This window comes from Sminthopsis crassicaudata, chromosome 6, assembly GCF_048593235.1.
Source record: "Sminthopsis crassicaudata isolate SCR6 chromosome 6, ASM4859323v1, whole genome shotgun sequence".
In the NCBI taxonomy this organism is placed as follows: Eukaryota; Metazoa; Chordata; class Mammalia; order Dasyuromorphia; family Dasyuridae; genus Sminthopsis; species Sminthopsis crassicaudata.
Window position 1 is genome coordinate 85,306,881 of NC_133622.1, and position 21,469 is coordinate 85,328,349.

The window sequence follows — 21,469 nt, forward strand, 5'->3', positions numbered from 1 at the left end:
AGCTAACAGCATTCAACTAATAGTCTAAATATTGATAACATTGAATAGTGTCATCATTTCAGGTCAAGTAAATATGATTATAGCTAGCCAAGGCTCAAGTAAATATAGGCCTGCACATATTATACAGATCATAGGGGAAACACAGAAATAATGAAAATAAAATACAGAAAAAGAATTCACATTCCTGTAAGTCCTTCACCTTCTCTCGCTCTATTCCCCACAAAACTAAAAACAATAGTATGTCCATCAACATTATTATTGCTGTAGAACAGTAGGCCCTCACTTGGCCTAACAACACTATAATCTATATACAATGAATTATATAGCAGTATAAGAAGTAGTTACTCTTTTTATATTGTTTCTATTGAAGTATGTGTCTGCACATGCATGTGCATGTATGTATGTGTTTTTGTATTTGGGTTAGGCAAAGTGAGCACCTTTCTTTGTAGTGATAGAACTGAAGAAGAAAGAAAACTTAAGAAAAATTGATTGAGGTGTTTTGGCATATGGATACATACTCTTTTTTGAAAACTATTTTAATACAAGACTTCATATAGAATTTCCAATATGGTAAAAGTATAATTGGGTCATTTTCCAAATCAGATATATGTTTCTTATTCTGCATTCATTTGTTATTGTGTTAATAGGTATAATGTATTTTAGAATTCACTAAATAACGAATTTTTTGGTTTTTTTGTTTTTAGGGTCCAGGCTCTTATATAATGAACTACATAATGTACATTTTCTGGGCTCTGAGTTTTGCTTTCTTAGCTGTTTCCCTGGTGAAGGTATTTGCTCCATATGCCTGTGGCTCTGGAATTCCAGAGGTAAGATATGAAAAATTTAACAGTATTAAAAATTTAGTAATATTTAAGGAAAGATATCTTCTGTTAGGAAGTAAAAAGAATGATTTACTAAATGTAAAATAAGCTTACATATAGGATTTTAAAAAATTAAGAGTACTATTAGACATTATTGAAGGAATTTTTAAAGTAGTCCTTCACGATTTAGTGTTTAGACTTCTGATAGTCTTTGGTGTTGAATTGTGATGGTTAAGAATTTTTTTTTAAAACATCAGTTTAACAGTAAATGTAAAGTAACATGGATTTCATCTTTTAATTTAACCTGTGTTTGGATCAGAGTAACCTTGTCCATAATATGTTTGCATCTACTTTTTATAACTTTTCACATTAAACTAGAATTTAATAAAAAGTGTCAATAGCAAACACTACTATGCCACTTTTCATCAGTATTGTTGTAAGAGTATTATTTTTCTGCATGTATTTACAATTAAACTTTCTATAAATGTTTTACTTTCCTAAGGGGATGAGAAATCCCAGACTTGGTAACTCTGGACAAAATTTCAGAATAATTTATTGGTTTAAGAGATATTTGAATTGGCATTTTTATAATTTTACAAAATGTAATATTCCTTTCATTGAGGGTATTGTTTCATTTTACTATAGATAATTCTATTCATTCTTTGTAAAATTATTTTACAGTGGTTGCCATCTTGGTAAGAAATTAGAATATGGTACAATTTATATAATATAATAATAAAAAGGTACTAGAGTATCAAATAATAGTCTGAAAAACATTTAATGTAGTTTGTTATAAGCAAACAAAAAGTTATTAATAAAATAAATTTTTTTTTTTTTTTTTTTTTTTTTTTTTTTTAGATTAAAACCATTTTGAGTGGCTTTATCATTAGAGGATACTTAGGAAAATGGACTTTAATGATTAAAACCATTACTTTAGTGCTGGCAGTGGCATCAGGTTTGAGTTTAGGAAAAGAAGGTCCTCTGGTTCATGTTGCCTGTTGCTGTGGAAACATTTTTTCCTACCTCTTTCCAAAGTACAGCACAAATGAAGCTAAAAAAAGGGAGGTAAGTTCTTTATTTATTTGATAGAAAAATCTTTTTCTTTTATTCCAAAGTCAGATTTCAGTTAAAGATTTTTCTGAGGAACAAAATCAAAGATTGCTTTTTACAGTAAATAGTCCATTATAACAGTTTGTAGATTATGTGGAGGGGCATAAATTGTAAGGAAAATGCGAAGGTAAAAAAGGGCCAGATTGTGAAGACCTTTCAGTGTCCAATAAAAAGCCTTCATGTTTTATTTTGGAGATAACAGGGAATTTGATCCTTGAATTTATTGAGTTAGGGGGTAATGATAACATCAAGTCTTATGCTGTAGGAAACTCAACTTGACAAGCTGTGTGGAGGAGGAACGAATTAGAAGGCCATTGATTTAATATATAGGCAATATGTGGTGAGATGAGGGTCTGACCTAGGATGGTGGCTGTATGAGTGTAGAAAAGGGAATGTATAGGAGAAGTGTTGCAGAGATAGAATCAGAGTTTGTAACTGCTGAGATATTTGTGTTAAATGTGCATGCGAAGGTGAATAAAGACAGTGATGTTATGAACTTTGGTCATTGGAAGGATGACCCTTAACAATAATACAAGAAGGCAGGAAAGAGGGAGAAAGATAATGACTTCTGTTTTGGTCATGCTGAGATTAAAATGCCCACTGGACATCATTTTCAAAATGTTCTGATAAGCAGTTGGTGATGCAGGACTGTAAATGGGATGGATATATAGGTTTGGGAATCATATGCATAGAGATGATATTTGAACTTTTGGGAACTGATGAGATCCCCAAATGAGACAGTGTCGAGAAAAAAGAGAAAAGGGAATTTAGGAATTTGTGTATAGTTTGTGTGACATGGATAAAATTTGAGCAAAGGAGCCTGAGAAGGAGGAGCAATCAGAAAGTAAGAGGGGGGACTAAGAGAGAAGTGTTACTATCCCTAATACATTGCAAGCTGTGGAAGGGAAGGAAATTCCCTCCTCCCTCCTTTTTTTGTGTGTTCCTGGAACTTTGCACAGTGCCTGGTACTTAATAAATGTGTCTGGTGCTTAATGAATGGCTATTGACTTGCATGGTGAGATCAGAAAACAGACTCTAGAGCAGGGTTGGAGAACCTCCAGTCCTAGAAATCATTTACATGATAACCTCAGGCGATGATAGGTTGAAAGCTAGGTAGAACAATTTATTTCAGTTATATAAGTTGATAATTTTTTTATGGCCTATGAATTATGTTATAAATATCCAGATGGGCCTTGGCAGAAAAAAAAAAAAAATCCCCACCTGTGCTTTAGAGAGTTGATAACTCCTGAGGCTTTTTTCACATTTTAGCTTCAAAATGGTCTGTCTAGAGATGATCTAGACCCAAACCTGGATCTCTGACATCTTTGGAACCAGAGCTCCTTGGACTAAAAAATCCCTTTGCAGTTTAAACTTAAAGCCTGAGAGTGTTTCCTACAGCGATTCATCTTGGTTTTTATGGTGTGCTTATAAGGGTCCATGTTGACTACTAGAACCACACCCCCTTGACAAAAACCAATAATCTATTTTCATCTGTTATTGTTAATTACTATTAGGAATCTAGAATTCTTTTGTAAAGTGTTGGAACATCTAGAAATAATTTTTTTTTCAGTGGCAGTGCATTATTTTTATTAGAATATGAATCTTTGCTTTCAGCTTTTTAAAGATATTCACATTTAATTTCATTTTATTCTAAAACTTATGTTCATATTCTTATCTGTGTAACAAGTGAGGAACCTGAGGCACTAGATAGAGTAAATAAACTTGTCTCCTTGCTTTTAAATAGCAGAGGCAGTGATAGAACCCATAACATCTTCCAATCTTTTGTACTTCCTTGTTATATATAGTATCGCAGAATTGGGTAAGACTTGAGCCTCAGGCTTCTCACAACAATTTTTCTTTAGCTTTTCAAACTCCTCAAAATCTGACTTCTGCCTATCTTTCCAGGCTAAACATTCTCTCTTCTGTCTCAAAGCTTTTGATGAGGCTATATGACAGTCCTGGAGCATCAATTTTTTTTTGTTTGTTTGTTTAATTTTTTTTTAATTTTTTATTTTATTTTATAATTATAACTTTTTTTTTGACAGTACATATGCATGGGTAATTTTTTACAACATTATCCCTTGCACTTACTTCTATTCAGATTTTTTCCCTTCCTCCCCTAACCCCCTCCCCCAGATGGCAAGCAGTCTTATATATGTTAAATATATTACAGTATATTCTAGATTGGAGCATACATTTAAAAAAAAATTTTGAAGATTTTTATTTAAAGTTTTGAGTTCCAAATTCTGTTTCCCTTTTCTTTCTCCCTCCCTTAGGTGGGAAGCATTCAGCAGTTATACATGTGCAATTATGTAAAACTTTTCCATATTTGTCATTTTGTATAAGGACTCGAATAAAAGAAAAAACGTAAAAAAGAATTGAAAAATAGCATGCTTCAATTTGTATTCAAACTATATCAGTTCTTTCCTTGGAGGCAGATAGTAGGCTTCATCATTAGTTCTTTAAGATTATCTTGGATCATTGTATTGCTGCACATAGTTAAGTTATTTCACAGGTTCTTTACCAAATGATATTGCTGTTACTGTACAGTGTTCTTCTGTTTCTGTTCACTTCACAACATCATGCATATTATTATACATTACATTCATGTAAATTTAAGTTTTTCTGAAATCATCCTTATCTTTTATTTTAGCATAATAGTTCATTGCAATCATATATCATAGTTTGTTTAGCCATTCTCCCCAATCGATGGACATCCTTTTGATTTCTAATTCTTTTAAAAAATATTATTTAAAGCTAAATACAAAAGAAAAAATATACATAACATAATAGGAGAGAATTCAAAATATGAAACAATTTCCATTTCAAAAATGCTGACTCTTCTACTTTACTTTTATCTTCTACTTTGCCTTCCTATTACTTAACCCCTTTCCAGAATCCCCCTCCTTTATTCCCTCCTCTCACTGTTCCCCTTCTTCTTTATCCCATTTCTGTTACTCTATATACCCTTCTGTACTCTTCCCCATCATATTCCTTCTCTTTTATTTGTAAACATTCATGACATTCATGAAGGTTCTTCTTAAAGTTTCTTAGTCAGAAATAGAAAAAAGTTACAACAAGAATTGAATGAACCATTACTCTCTTTTGGTACTTAAGAAGAGATGGGGTGGTATTCACTTCACAAAGGAATCTTAATGTGTTTCAAAATAAATACTGACTTTTCTATATGTTTGAATTTATAACTGTACAGTTTTTTTTTTTTTAATTTATTTTAGGTGCTATCAGCTGCCTCAGCAGCAGGAGTATCTGTAGCTTTTGGTGCCCCAATTGGTGGAGTCCTTTTTAGTCTGGAGGAGGTAGGTAAAATTGTAATGGCAGATTATCAAAGATTTATGATTATAAGTACATTCTTTTGATAGACTTTAAATACATTTTCTTTAGCTTTTGGGTCCGGAAAAACAAAATGTTGGTCTGTATATTTTTTTCTATTCATAATTAACATTTAAAGAAAAGTTTCATGTTACTCTTTTGAATTATTTAAATTGTACTTTTGTTAGTAAAACCATTTTAGTCAATTCAGAGTAGTGTTACTTCTCTGTTTCCCAGACAGGCTTAACCTCTGGGTAGAAAAAGTATTTTCTAACTTACTTTTGCTATAGTGGCTTTTCCTAAACTTTGCTCTATGAAATGTTGATATTTTCCAAGCATAAGGATTCCATGAGAAAATTCAAAGGCTAGTAATATATATTTCCTTTTGAAAGAATAAAGTATGAGCTTATGGCTGTTAAAATTCTTAATTATGTTTATTTTATCCTAGGAATATTCTTTCCCCAGTCTCCTGGGTCAATATTTAAACTCTGCCTTCTTGTTATGTTTCAAGTCCAAAAAGATTTATCGACTAAATTGGTTTGGGAAAAATTGATCTTAGAAGATAGAATTAACTTTAACATTCCTCTTAAAAATATTTTTTATTTTATTTCTTATACATAATATATTATATTTTAATACTTTCTTAGCTTAGTCACTTAACCCCAATTGCCTCAGCAAAAAAATAAAAAATATATAGTAGTTCAAAGAATAAGAGTGAATGTACTTTTACTCTAAAGTATTTTAAACAACTTCTCAGGAAAATAATTCTAGACAGATACTTTAAATAAAAATTACTAAGTATTTAGAGTCAATTTAAATATATTTTATTGCTCTGTCTTGTAGAACAGAGAGCAGTAATTTTAAAAGCATTGTATGAATATTAACCTAAGTAGAATAGATACCAATGCAATATAACTTTATTAGCCAAATGTAGAAAAAAGATACCAACTATTTCATAATAAAAGAAACATTTGATTAAATGAATAACTAGAAATTTTTCATTTGTTTCTTTGCAGGTTAGCTATTATTTTCCCTTGAAAACTTTATGGAGATCTTTTTTTGCTGCTTTAGTGGCTGCTTTTGTTTTGAGATCCATCAATCCTTTTGGAAATAGCCGCCTGGTCCTTTTTTATGTGGAATATCACACTCCATGGTACCTTTTTGAACTATTTCCTTTCATTCTCCTAGGGGTTTTTGGAGGCCTCTGGGGAGCATTTTTCATTCGGGCAAATATTGCCTGGTGCCGTCGGCGTAAATCTACAAAATTTGGGAAATATCCTGTTTTAGAAGTCATCATAGTTGCAGCTATTACAGCTGTGATAGCCTTTCCAAACCCATATACAAGACTCAATACTAGTGAACTGATTAAAGAGCTTTTTACAGACTGTGGACCTCTGGAATCCTCTTCCCTTTGTGACTATAGAAATGATATGAATGTCAGCAAAATTGTGGATGATATTCCTGACCGTCCAGCAGGCGTTGGAGTATATTCAGCCATATGGCAACTGTGCTTAGCACTCATATTTAAAATTATAATGACTGTCTTCACCTTTGGTATCAAGGTAAGCATTAACATTACTTGTTATTTAATCAAGTTTGCTACATTGAAGTATTTTCCAGGATATAAATTAAAATAATGGATTTGTTTTCTGAAAGTATAAAAATTAACACTTTGAATACTTTATTTTTGTAAGTTTGCAACTGGGATTTATTAATATGATTTGAGAGCTCATTTATACTATAGACACTTCTGAGTCATTAAAGAAAGCTTCTCAAAGTTCTTTAGTTTTACTTTGAATCATTATCTTGTATATCAATTGGCTGATATATGACTTGGGATGTTATTATCATGCTCAATGCAATGTTTATGGAAGTAAATATCAAATATATTTTCTGCCTAAAATTATAACTGTTTGAAATCTGTATAGATACAAATTTAAAGCTTCAGATTTTTGGTCTAAGTGTCCTTTTTTTGTCTTTGGCAAGTTTGTGACAAGTCACAGATATTTTGCTTTGAAATTTCACTATTTGGGGAAGGCTAGTTGATACAGTGCATAGAGTACCAGCTCTGAAGTCAGAGGGATCTGAGTTCAAATTTGATTTCAGTCACTTAACATGTCCTAGCTGTGTGACCCTGGGTAAGTCACTTAATCTCAGTTGCTTAAGAAAAAAAAGAAATTTCACTATTTGTTCATTGAGGAAATCTGATCATCAGCACCACTGAAGTTATAACTTGCCTTCTTAGTTTTACATCTTAACCATCTTCTGTTGAACCTCAGGAGCAGATTTAGCTTCTTCTTCCATTTGGCTTTATCTGAAAATTAATGAAAAGATCTTGTTTTTGAGATTTATAGTCCTATCCTTATACTTAGCATAGGAATAAAGTAGAGAAGAGAAAAGATGATGTTGAGTCTTATTCCTTTGTAGATGACAAATAACCTATAAATCCCAACCACTCCCTCTTAGTTTACTGAAGAAGTTGTCATTAAGGGGCCTGTTGAAGTCTTACTGTGAAGGAATAGTAAAAGATGGACACAAAAATAGGATTATGAAATCACCATGCAGTAATTTTTTTCAATTATAAAATATTAAATTGTAAGGATATTCTTAGTAAAATTTGGATTCCAGTAGTTTTCTTAAGGAAGATTCACTGAAAGTTTGTGACTTGAAAGACTTTAGCTAAAGACTTGAAACTTGGCTTTATTTTCTATCCATTATTTAAGAAGGATATTTGGCATTTGATCACTGTTTAGATATAGATATTCATTTTAATAACTCTTGTACATAAATTAGTCCTGTAATAACATCTTTTTTGTTTTGTGATTTCCTTATTTATAGCAGGATCAGTTTAAAGCCATTACTTTTTGATAGCTTTGAATTTTAAATAATTCTTTTCCCTATTATCTACTATTCTGTTTTTCTTCATTAAATTTAGCTAATGTTAAACACTGCTATTTTAAGTATTTTTTAAAAATTAATGTTTGAGAGTAATTAGAAGAGTAATAATAACACATGTGTTTTTGTTCGTCATTAAGCATATTTATTATGTATTAAATTTGCTTTCATATTCCACAAATCTGTGCTTTAAAAACTGTTGTATAATTTATCTAGCTTTTACCCTCATGAACTAAAAATTCTCTCCAAAACTATTGGTAATTTCTTATTTAAGTGACTGCCTTCTTTTTAGACCTCTCTACAGCATGTGACAGTGACCATCTCCTCCTCCTCCTAGATACTCTCTATTCTTAGTTTTTGTGACACTGTTCTCTATTGGTTCTGCTCATGGGATTATAAATCTGTTGCTGAAAGACATATCAGAGGCTGGCATCCTCATTTTATTTATTTATTTTTAAATTTTTAAAAAATTTTTTTTATTTTTTTTTTTATTTTATAATTATACATTTTTTTGACAGTACATATGCATGAGTAATTTTTTTAAATAACATTATCCCTTGTATTCATTTTTCCAAATTATCCCCCCCTCCCTCCACTGCCTCCCCCCGATGACAGGCAATCCCATACATTTTACATGTGTTACAATATAACCTAGATACAATATATGTGTGTAAATCCAATTTTCTTGTTGCACGTTAAGTATTAGATTCCAAAGGTATAAGTAACCTGGGTAGATAGACAGTAGTGCTAACAATTTACATTCACTTCCCAGTGATCCTTCTCTGGGTGTAGTTGTTTCTGACCATCATTGATCAACTGGAAGTGAGTTGGATCATCTTGATGTTGAAGATTTCCACTTCCATCAAAATACATCCTCATACAGTATTGTTGTTGAAGTGTATAATGATCTTCTGGTTCTGTTCATATCCTCATTTTATATAAGAGTAAATTGCCAAGATCACATAGGTAATAAGCATGTGACCTTGGACAATTCTCTTCTTCCTTGGGATTAGGGAATTTATTTATATATTTTATTTGGTTGATTGATCAGTAAATCTTTATTAATTTTAAGTTGCCTTAGGTAAAATTCAGAAATATGTTTTTCAGGATATTAGCATATGATGAAACATCTATTTATTTTTGAAATATATTCAGTTCTACTGCATAATTCACAGGAATAGAATGGGATGAATGAATTTTAATTAGATTATATGTGTTTAGTATTTTCAGTTCCTAAGGAAAAATAGATATAAACTTAGTGTATAATTAATATTATCATTCATTCACTGTCATGAGATTTGCCAGATATAAACTTTAACATTAAAAATTCATGTATGATATGAACAGATTTTATCACATGTCATAAAAGTGAATATCCATACATTTATCGTTTAAAATAAAAATGTTTAATTTAATTTTTTATAGAATTTGTGAAGTATGAAAAAGCAAACAGTTATTTTCTTTTTTTAGTCTTATACTTTAATCAATTGATGAATTGATTAAAATTGCCATTGCTGCATCATTACCAGCTACTTAACAGTACCTATTTCTTCACTATTTAGATTGATCACAGAATACTAACCATTTTAGCCAGTTATGCTGATAGTGTTAATGATGATTTTAAATAGAAATATTGCTAATGGAATTTTAAATAGAATAAAAAAATAGATTGTTATCACAGAATTTTTAAAGCATTATTCAATTTTCCTGGTGAATAGAAAAAAAAGAGTAGCTCAATTTCTAGAATGGTGATTTGGTGTTTTTAGCGATTCCTTTCATGTTTGAAATTACCTTTTTGAGGACCTTTCAGTTAGACTAAGAAACATTTATTAAATTCTTATTGGTTTCCAAGAGTTGGTTTTATGAAAAAGCCAATAAAATAGATAAACCTTTGGTAAATTTGATCAAAAAAAAGAAAGAGGAAAATCAAATTGATAGTCTTACAAATGAAAAGGGGGATCTTTCCACCAATGAAGAGGAAATTAGAGAAATAATAAGGAGTTACTTTGCCCAACTTTATGCCAATAAATTTGATAACTTAAGTGAAATGGATGACTTTCTCCAAAAATATAGGCTCCCTAGATTAACAGAGGAGGAGATAAATTGCTTAAATAGTCCCATTTCAGAAAAAGAAATAGAACAAGCTATTAATCAACTCCCCAGGAAAAAATCCCCAGGGCCAGATGGATTCACATGTGAATTCTACCAAACATTTAAAGAACAATTAGCCCCAATGTTATATAAATTATTTGAAAAAATAGGGGATGAAGGAGTCCTACCAAACTCCTTTTATGACACAGACATGGTACTGATACCTAAACCTGGTAGATCGAAAACTGAGAAAGAAAATTATAGACCAATCTCCTTAATGAATATTGATGCTAAAATTTTAAATAAGATATTAGCAAAAAGACTTCAGAAAATCATCTCCAAGATAATACACTATGATCAAGTAGGATTTATTCCAGGAATGCAGGGCTGGTTTAATATTAGGAAAACTATTAATATAATTGACCATATTAATAATCAAATTAATAAGAACCATATGATCATCTATAGATGCAGAAAAAGCATTTGACAAAATCCAACATCCATTCCTACTAAAAACTCTTGAGAGTATAGGAATAAATGGATTATTCCTTAGAATAATCAGGAGTATATATTTAAGACCGTCAGTAAGCATAATATGCAATAGAAATAAACTGCAACCTTTCCCAGTAAGATCAGGAGTGAAACAAGGTTGCCCACTATCACCATTACTATTCAATATAGTACTAGAAACGCTAGCCTCGGCAATAAGAGCCGAGAAAGAGATTCAAGGAATTAGAGTAGGAAATGAGGAAATTAAACTATCACTTTTTGCAGATGACATGATGGTATACTTAGAGAACCCCAAAGACTCTGCTAAAAAGCTACTAGAAATAATTCAAAATTTCAGCAAAGTGGCAGGATACAAAATAAATCCACATAAATCCTCGGCATTTTTATATATCACTAACAAAATGCAACAGCAAGAGATACAAAGAGAAATTCCATTCCAAACAAATGTTGAGAGTATAAAATATTTGGGAATCCATCTACCAAAGAAAAGTCAGGAATTATATGAGAAAAATTACAAAACACTTGCCACAAAAATAAAATCAGATTTAAATAATTGGAAAGACATTCAGTGCTCTTGGATAGGCCGAGCGAATATAATAAAGATGACAATACTCCCCAAACTAATCTATTTATTTAGTGCTATACCAATCAGACTCCCAAGAAACTATTTTAATGACCTAGAAAAAATAACAACAAAATTCATATGGAAGAATAAAAGGTCAAGAATTGCAAGGGAACTAATGAAAAAAAACTCAGAGGAAGGTGGTCTAAGTGTACCTGATCTAAAGCTATATTATATAGCAGCAGTCACCAAAACCATTTGGTATTGGCTACGAAATAGACCGGTAGATCAGTGGAACAGATTAGATACAAAGGACAAAAAAGGGTACATCTATAGCAATCTAATCTTTGACAAACCCAAAGATTCCAACATTAGGGATAAAAATTCATTATTTGGAAAAAACTGTTGGGAAAACTGGAAATTAGTATGGCAGAAATTAGATATGGATCCACACTTAACACCATATACCAAGATAAGATCAAAATGGGTCCAAGATTTAGGCATAAAGAGGGAGATAATAAATAGATTAGAGGAACAGAGGATAATCTACCTCTCAGACTTGTGGAGGAGGAAGGAATTTATGACCAGAGGAGAACTAGAGATCATTATTGATCACAAAATAGAAGATTTTGATTACATCAAACTAAAAAGTTTCTGTACAAATAATACTAATGCAAACAAGATTAGAAGGGAAGTAACAAATTGGGAAAATATTTTTAAAAACAAAGGTTCTGACAAAGGTCTCATTTCCAAAATATATAGAGAACTGACCATAATTTATAAGAAACCGAACCATTCTCCAATTGATAAATGGTCAAAGGATATGAACAGACAATTCTCAGAGGAAGAAATTGAAACTATATCCACTCACATGAAAGAGTGTTCCAAATCACTACTGATCAGAGAAATGCAAATTAAGACCACTCTGAGATACCACTACACACCTGTCAGATTAGCTAAGATGACAGGAACAAATAATGACAAATGTTGGAGGGGATGTGGGGAAATTGGGACACTAATACATTGCTGGTGGAGTTGTGAAAGAATCCAGCCATTCTGGAGAGCAATCTGGAATTATGCCCAAAAAGTTATCAAACTGTGCATACCCTTTGACCCAGCAGCGCTACTACTGGGATTATATCCCAAAGAAATACTAAAGAGCGGAAAGAGACATATATGTGCCAAAATGTTTGTGGCAGCTCTTTTTGTTATAGCTAGAAACTGGAAGATGAATGGATGTCCATCAGTTGGAGAATGGTTGGGTAAATTGTGGTATATGAAGGTTATGGAATATTATTGCTCGGTAAGAAATGACCAGCAGGAGGAATATAGAGAGGCCTGGAGAGACTTAAATCAACTGATGCTGAGTGAAATGAGCAGAACCAGAAGATCACTGTACACTTCAACAACAATACTGTATGAGGATGTATTCTGATGGAAGTGGAAATCTTCAACATAAAGAAGATCCAACTCACTTCCAGTTGATCAATGATGGACAGAGGTAGCTACACCCAGAGAAGAAACACTGGGAGGGGAATGAAAATTGTTAGCACTAATATCTGTCTGCCCAGGTTGCATGTACCTTCGGATTCTAATGTTTATTGTGCAACAAGAAAGTGATATTCGCACACATGTATTGTACCTAGACTATATTGTAACACATGTAAAATGTATGGTATTGCCTGTCGTCGGGGGGAGGGAATAGAGGGAGGGGGGTAATTTGGAAAAATGAATACAAGGGATAATATTATAAAATATATATATATATATATATATATATATATATATATATATATATATATATATATATATATATATATAATAAAAAAAAAAGATAACTTAAAAAAAATTCTTATTGGTTTCAAAGCATATAAGGTGATGAATATAAGCCATGGTCTCTGCTGCCAAGAATCATAAAATCTAGTTGGGGAAGTAGAAATTATACAGAAATAAGTAACATAAAGTAAAATATAAGTGCAGAAAAGCAAGGCAAAATGATAATATATCAATGAGGAAAGAATACGTTTAATTAAGTTCTTTTTTCTCTGTGGATTATATGGGCCACTTTGTCTTCTAGTGATTCATAATTGGGAAGCTGGATTTTGAAATTTTCCTTTGATATGAATCTTAAAGAAGGATAAGAACTGTTAACATTTTTTTTTTTTTTTTTTTTTAGCTATATAAAGATTAGAAATAAATTATTCTGATGAATTTTAACAGCTTGTCATGATTGGTGCAGACTTCTGTGACACCAGCAGCTCCATCTCTATTTTGATCAGTTTTACCTTCCAGGGAGTTAAGACAATGATAAATCTCCTTGGTAATCTCTACTCATTGATTCTAGTTCCAGACCAAGCAGATGATAATCCTTAATATTGAAGACAGTATTGTTTCCTCAAAGTCTGCTCTTTTTCAGGCTAAATAGTCTCAGTAGTTAATTAAATCTTCATGAAAAGTTCTTAACATTGATATAATTGGAGTTGGAAGGGACTTCAGAGGCCATTTTATGCATGAGAAAACTGAGGCAAAGAGAGCTAGCTAACTTTTTAAGGTCACAGAGGTGGGATTTGAAACTAAAACTTCTGACTCCAAAGCCAATGCTCTTTCTGCTGTACCATATTTAAGATAACGAGGCTCACCTGTCCCTATTCTACTTGATAGCTTCTGGACATTCTCTTTCTTATCATTGTTCTTAAAATATGACACCTCTGTTCCCCAATAGATAAGTGGTTAGAGGATGGGACGGTTTTAAAAGTGAATAAATCCAAAGTATAAACAACAACATGTGGAGGACTGCTCTAAATTAGAATTAAAGAAATGCAGATCAAAAACCTTTTAGGAAAAATGACAGAAAATAGAAGTAATTCATGTTAGAAGGATTGTGTGAATATGAGTACACTAAAACATTTTGGTGGAGCATTCTAGAAAGTTTGGAATTATGCAAAAAAAAGTAACCAAAATTTTCATACTCTTTGACTCAAAGATTGACTTTGACTGCTGGATATATCCCAAGGAGGTTATTGGCAAAAAAAAAAAAAAAAAAAAAAGCAACAAACAAACTCCATGTATACCAAAATATTTATAGCAGCACTTTTTGTAGTATTGAAAAACTAGAAATAAATGAGGTACCCATCAGTTGAGGACAAATTAGGGTACTTGAATGTAATGGAATGTCACTATGCTATAAGAAAAGATGAATTTGATGAATACAGAAGAACAGGCAAAAGCATGAACAGATGCAAAGTGAAGTAAGCAGAGCCAGAAAGATTTGTAAACACTGACAACAATGTAATTGGTTTTTTTCCTCTGAGGCAATTGGGGTTAAGTGACATGCCCAAGGTCACACAGCCAGGAAGTCTGAGGTCAGATTTGAACTCAGGGCCTCCTGACTTCAGGTGTTGTTTACACTGCTCCACCTAGCTGCCCCCAACAATGTAATTGTAAAGAATAATGATCACAGAATAAATGAAACTGAAATTATGTGAAATTATAAAGAAAGATTAGAAGATGTCTACCTCTGCTCCATGGCAGAAGTAGAGATGCACAGGTGTGGAACACTGCATGTAATGTTAGATTTTTTTTTTTTTTTTTGTATGTGTTCATTGGTTTTGCTGTAAACTTCTCCCCTCACCTTCTTCCATTTTGCTTTTAAAAAAAAAATTATTAAAAAGCTCGTTTTTTCAGGGGGAGCAGGGGGAAGAATACAGGAAGCAATAGAAAATAAAAGATAATAATAAAAATATAATTTAAAAATGTAGTGTTTAGAACCAAACATCTGATCAAAGCTCCAGCACAGTAGGAATGCTTTGTCTTCTCCCCCAACACAGTGCTTTTCCCACAGCAGAGCCAAAGACTGCATTAGTATCATCATAATCAAAACTAACATTGCTTTATGCTTTAAACAGTGCTTTGAGTACATTATTTCACTTGATTTTCAAAACAACTTTGTGAAGTAGATACTGCAGCTATTCTCCTTCCTTCCTATTTTCCAGCTGAAGAAACTTGAGACAGAGAGAGGCAAAATATCTTACCCAAGGTCACATAGGTGGTAGGTGACAGAGATATTCAAATGTGATCTTATACCAGGTTAGATGTTTTTTTCATTAGTTTAGCCAGATCTGATGTTTTCTATGTTATAGCTTAGCCTTGCTAAACCATACTTGGTGTAAATTATTAGCTATTCTAACAATTCATAATTCTTTAGATTTTATTTTATTTTTAGATGATGTGGGTAGATTTGTTTCCTCCATAGCCATATAACAGGGAAGATCTATTATTTTGTATCAGGAAAAGTAGAGTTTTTGAATCAACAGTGAAGTATTTCACTGAATGAAATTAAAAAGAAACTTTTAGATGATGGAACTGAATAAAGGATAACATGTGCTGTAGCTGTCCTGTGCAATAGGAGAAGGGATATACTATATTTTTTCTAATACATAAAATGTTGGATTAGATGTTCTTTAAGGCCCTTTCATCTTTAAATCCCATTATAGGATGTAGTGCTGTTTGACATAGTATAGTGAATAGAGTGTCAGAATAAAAATAGAAAGTCAGAAAGAATGGGTTTAAGAGCTGCTTTTGACCAGGCTGTGGGTAGATCACCTCCCCTCCCAGGGACTTAGACTTAATTGACAAGGCACCTGTTTGGCCATGGAAGAAGGAAGTCCCTCAATCAGGAGCTCCCCATATATATCTGTTCAAAACAGAAAAAACAAACATAAGATGGTAACCCTGCAGAATTTTGTTATATGTGTTTGTGAGGGAAACCAGTCATGTTGGTAGCCACAAGCTCATAGAAAGAGGTTTCAGGACTGTCATTGGAATAATGAACCAAAGAATCGTAATTAAAGCAAGGCTGGCGAAGATTATCAACTTGCCAAAGGCATTTTTTTTACATTGTTTTTGTAATCCCAGTGCAACCCAGGGTGTTGCACATAGAAGTGCTTAGTCATTGCTTGTTTGATTTTTTTATTTGATATTTTTGATATTGAATGATATGAATTGAACTTTTAAATTTGTTTACTTAAGACCATAAAGTTTTAAATGTGAACCTCACCAGTAGTTCTCTTGCTATAATTTATAGGTTCCATCTGGTTTGTTCATTCCCAGTATGGCGATTGGAGCCATAGCAGGAAGGATTGTGGGAATTGCTGTGGAGCAGCTAGCTTATTATCATCATGACTGGTTTGTTTTTAAAGAGTGGTGTGGAGTCGGAGCTGATTGTATTACCCCAGGCCTTTATGCCATGGTTGGCGCTGCTGCATGCTTAGGTAACTATGTTTAAAAGAAAACCACATGTATTGCTTTTTATCTTAAAGGTATTAATTGAAATGAAGTAATGGTTCTACTAATTGGCACTAGATAGATAGCACCATTTATGTTTACCTGCAGTTACATTACATTTTATTTTAAAATTTTACTTGTACACAGAAATGTCAGTGTTCAACAACCTATTTCATAAGTGTGCATAGAGTATCATGCATTCTTATGTATCCTTTGATAAAATTTAATTTTAATACAAGTCCATTTTTGGATTGTGTTCAAGAGGATTGTGTTACCACAAATTTCACCAGTGATAGACACACACATACACTAAGATCAATATAATGCCATAAATGTTTCTCCTTTTGGGGGGGGGGTTTACTATGAAAGTATTACTAATATTTTATGTGTATTTTCCATTCAACATAGAACTTTCTTTAGAAGTGAATTAACAGTGTATGTAAAATATCATGTAGCTTTGTATAATCATAAGCATAAACAAGAATCAGTCCCTTTCATTCAGAAGGAAATCTTCTATATAATTGTCATTGGTAGGAGTTGAGTTATACAAAAAGGGTCCAAATGTCAGCAATTAATATTAATATAGAAACAAAACAGTAGGTACTAAAATGTGTGATTAAGATACAGTATTTAGTACTTAACATGTTAATATTCAAAACTTTATTGTTTTTATCCTGATATAGAGGCATCCCTAGAAGACATACTTATCAAATTGTAGGTAACATGGAATGGGTGGGTAGCTCACAGGCTGAATTGAGAGTCAGCATCCCAAAAGATTTAGAGAGGCTAGAACAGCAGCCGGTCTTATCAATGAAGATAAAAATTAATGAAGATAAATGTAAAATTTGGGTTCAGATTTGGATTCCAGAAATCAGCTTTATAAGCACAATTTGGGGAGATGTGACTACATAGCATTTTATCTAGCTAAAGACCTAAGTTTTCTTTTAGTCTAACATGAGTGAATACTATGTAATGTTGACCTCAGAATTTAATGCTGCATTAATTAAGAAACACATGTGTTCAGAACAAGGAAATTGATAACTTTAATGTATACTTCTCTAGTCATACTACATTTGGAGTACTGCATATCAGATTTTAGGCAAAGTAGAGTATGAGAGCAACTAGAAGAGTGACTGATCTTTAAGGATAGGTTAAAATATCTGAAGATGATTAGCTTAGAGAATAGAAGAATTAGGAAGCATAGGAGTTATAAGTATTTGAACTGTCATGAGGAAGAGTGCTGATGGCCAGAACTTGGAATAAAGGTTGAAGTTGTAGAAAGGCATATTAAATTTGTTAATTCCTTAATAATTGTCTATAAGAACTATTACTTCAGAAGGTAGTGAGTTCTTCCTTGCTACACATTTGTAGTTTTAAAGCAGGGGCTGAGTGGCCACTTGTTATAAGAAGGTGGAAGGAATTTTTATGGCTTCTATTAGAATGTCTTGAGAGTCCTTATAATTCTCTAATGATTCTCTGTGTTGTTATATTGTAACAATTCAGGGCAGGAGGGAAATGAATGAGAGATTCCATAGGCAGGGAAGGTTTTTTGTAGAAGGTGATATTTTTGAGATAGCATAAAGTATGAGTGGGGGTTGGTTAAGAGAAGAAGATAATTCCAAGTGAAAAAATAATTGTAGCAAAGGTTCAAGAATGGGAATGAGGATAGTAAGGAAATCAGCTTCACAAGAATGGATAGTATACATGGGGGTATTGGGAAGTTAGGATGGGTTAGATCGTGGAGAACTTTGAAGTTGGAGAAAGGAGTTTAGATTTCATATAAGTAGGCATTAGAGAGCTACTTTAGGCTTTTGAGCAGGGAAATGAGGTGACATGAAAGTAGAGTTTGTTGTTTTTTCTGATTGGTTGTTGGTTAGGGAGGATGAAGGAAAAGTTGAAGCAAAGATAAGGCCAAGCTTTCTAGCCTGGGAATGACGGTGTCATTTATAGATACTGGAAAGTTTGAGGTAGGAATTGACTTGTACAGAAATGTGGAAGGTAGTTGATGGTTTAGTGGAAAGAATGCCATAGATTTGGAGTGAGGCAAATTGGGTAACTTTGCATATGGGACCTTGGGGAAAGGTGGTTTACCTCTCAACCATTTTCCCTTCTATAATATGAGGAGTTTGGATTGAATGATTTCAAGGGTCTAATTTTAGGGCCTAAATTCTATAATTTTTTTAAGAGTTTAATTTAAATATATTGATATTAATAGTGGATTGTGTAAGTCTTACATGCCTAGTAGATAATTAGGTGTATCATTAGAATTCCAAATAGAGCAGAAGAGAGACTATAGATTTGGCAACAGAAGGAATAAAGTCACTGAAATGGATAAATTCTGTAAGACAAATAAAAGGCAGGAAAATTCTCTTTTAGCAACCCTTCGTAATAGGTTTGATTAGTATGTCACTGGAAATGGAAGAGTTGTGGTGGTTTCCCAATCCTGACAAAAACAAAAATAGGTTTTCATAAGAGCACAAATGTGTGATATGTGTCATATCATATTGGAATCTTTGCAACTTCAAAGATGAAATCACTTCAAGTGGGGCATGAAATAATTTTGATAATATCTGTTATGATTCGGTAATAATGTGCTTTTAATTCTTTGTCTTCCTGTTTTACTGAAGTATAATTTTATGCTACTTATTTTTAGTGACTTGGTCCTATTATAAATAGGTGATTTGAGTCTTAACAACCTACTTTTAAGAAAAAAAAAGTTTAAAAAATAAGAAAAATAATAAGCATACTAATAGATCTTATTCTTATCTGATTATTATTGACCTTAACAGGTGGTGTGACAAGAATGACTGTGTCTCTGGTGGTTATTGTTTTTGAGCTTACTGGTGGCCTGGAATATATTGTGCCCCTCATGGCTGCAGTAATGACCAGTAAATGGGTAGGTGACGCCTTTGGTAGGGAAGGCATTTATGAAGCACACATCCGGTTGAATGGGTATCCTTTCTTGGATGCAAAAGAAGAATTCACCCACACAACATTAGCTGCTGATGTTATGAGACCTCGAAGGAGTGATCCACCCCTAGCAGTCTTGACACAAGATAATATGACTGTGGATGACATAGAAAATATGATCAACGAGACTAGCTATAATGGTTTTCCTGTCATCATGTCAAAAGAATCTCAGAGACTAGTGGGATTTGCCCTCAGAAGAGACTTGACTATTGCAATAGGTAAGAGTTTTTCATTGTTTTTCGATTATTTTCTTGTTCATATTTAAGGAAAAAGTAGATTGTGTTTGTTGGATCAATGGCATATCAAGAAACTTTTTATTCTTAGGTTATAGGTTATAGTTTCCCATTTTCTTCAGTATTAGGTGTCATTAGAATAGAAGGCAAACTTCCTTTAATAAAAGGAAATATAGTAAAACTGAGTAAGTTGATATTATTTAGAGTACTCTATAAGTTAAAATCAGTTGCTCTTCTTCAGATAGCTACATGATCCTTTACTCTTTAATAACATTGTTAGATAACCTAAATTCAATCTTCTTTGATCTCTTCCATTGAATTTCAAATTTGGTGGCCTTTACCATCAATTTTGTGATTTAGGTTTAATATATTGACTTAGATACATAATCCAAAAAGAGGAATATCTGCTTATTTTGGTCAGACACTGGTTTGAAATCAGTATTTTATCTGTTCTAAATTCTTTAAAAATCTGTCATAGAGTGAGTAGTTACATAATAAAGGGGAAAAATTTATCTTCCCATGAGATTGGTGGTACTGCTGTCCTCTTAAGGTGTTAGTTATTTGCCAAAGAGTTCTCTCAAACTTAATCCATATTTGTCTTTTGTTTTTTAAGGTCAGGACTGCTATCAATAATCTTTTTTTTTTTTTTTTTTTTTTGCTAAGGAATTGGAAACTATAATATTTCAAAAGTTTTGGCTTCTTCCCTAATAGGATCCTCTTTACAGATCAATCTTCCTTTTATTTTTTTCTCTGTTGTCATTAGTTCAGGATCTGTTTTAATGGCCTAACATCAGAAAGGATGAAAAAGGTAGACTAGACGTAAGATCTTTTGGTTTGCAAAAATTGTTAGAGATAGACTGTTTTCCTGAAACCAGCTTTTGTGACTTAGAGAAATGGAAGATTCAGATTGCAGCCCTGGTTTATTTGTCCTCAAATAATCTTAGAGAAAGTGAGTCTGCTATTCCATAGTATGTTTAAGAAATGGAACTTGATGATTGGATCTAATAATGGGCTATGTACTTACACTTGGAGAGAGATTGGTCTTTCTATGCTTAGAAAATTTACTTTGGTTTTTGGCATAAAGATGGTCTGTACCTTCTAATTTTATCTGTGAAATTAGTATAATTTCTAAATAACAGAAGCTATTGATTGGGTAGAGGAGATGAGCTCTAGATGTCTCTGATTAAGGTCAAAGAACACAAGCAGCTGTTTTTTAGAAAATGAAATACAGGTGGTCAACAATCCTATTAAAATGTTCTAATTTATCAATAATAAGAGAAAATAAAAAAAAAAACCAGCTCTCAGGTTTGGCCTCAGCAACAAATTGGCAAAGATAATAAAAGTTTTTGTCCTTCATTCTTGAGGATAACCATGACTACAAGGAGGTGATACCATGACATGCAAGTAAATGGGATTTAAGTTTGAGAGGGCTGTGCAAAGTTACCAGCTTCTTTTTCTTCTGGAGCCATCTGGCCAGATATAGATCAGGACAATTGAAGATGGCTCTGGATGCAGTAAACTTTGGGTTTTTTAAGCTAAGTTCTTTGACAGTTTCAGTTTGACTGTGGCAACAGCTCATTCAGTGCTTAAAGCTAAATAAGAAAGGCGGGGTATAGAGGGAAACTTTGGAAAGGTGTACTTAAGATTCAGTATGATAATTCTCT

General features: G+C 32.5%; 1 protein-coding gene across 6 annotated transcripts in view; it reads left to right on the forward strand.

Annotated features, from left to right (window-relative positions):
• The window catches only part of CLCN3 (chloride voltage-gated channel 3), a 113,498-nt gene that overhangs the window by 80,726 nt on the left and 11,303 nt on the right, over nt 1-21,469 (forward strand). For all 6 annotated transcript variants that reach the window (XM_074276488.1, XM_074276491.1, XM_074276493.1 and 3 more), the window contains 6 exons: nt 705-827; nt 1,680-1,886; nt 5,168-5,248; nt 6,278-6,823; nt 16,403-16,589; nt 19,392-19,790. In XM_074276488.1, the coding sequence (XP_074132589.1) occupies nt 705-827; nt 1,680-1,886; nt 5,168-5,248; nt 6,278-6,823; nt 16,403-16,589; nt 19,392-19,790 (1,543 nt within the window). The remainder of the gene's footprint in view (nt 1-704; nt 828-1,679; nt 1,887-5,167; nt 5,249-6,277; nt 6,824-16,402; nt 16,590-19,391; nt 19,791-21,469) is intronic.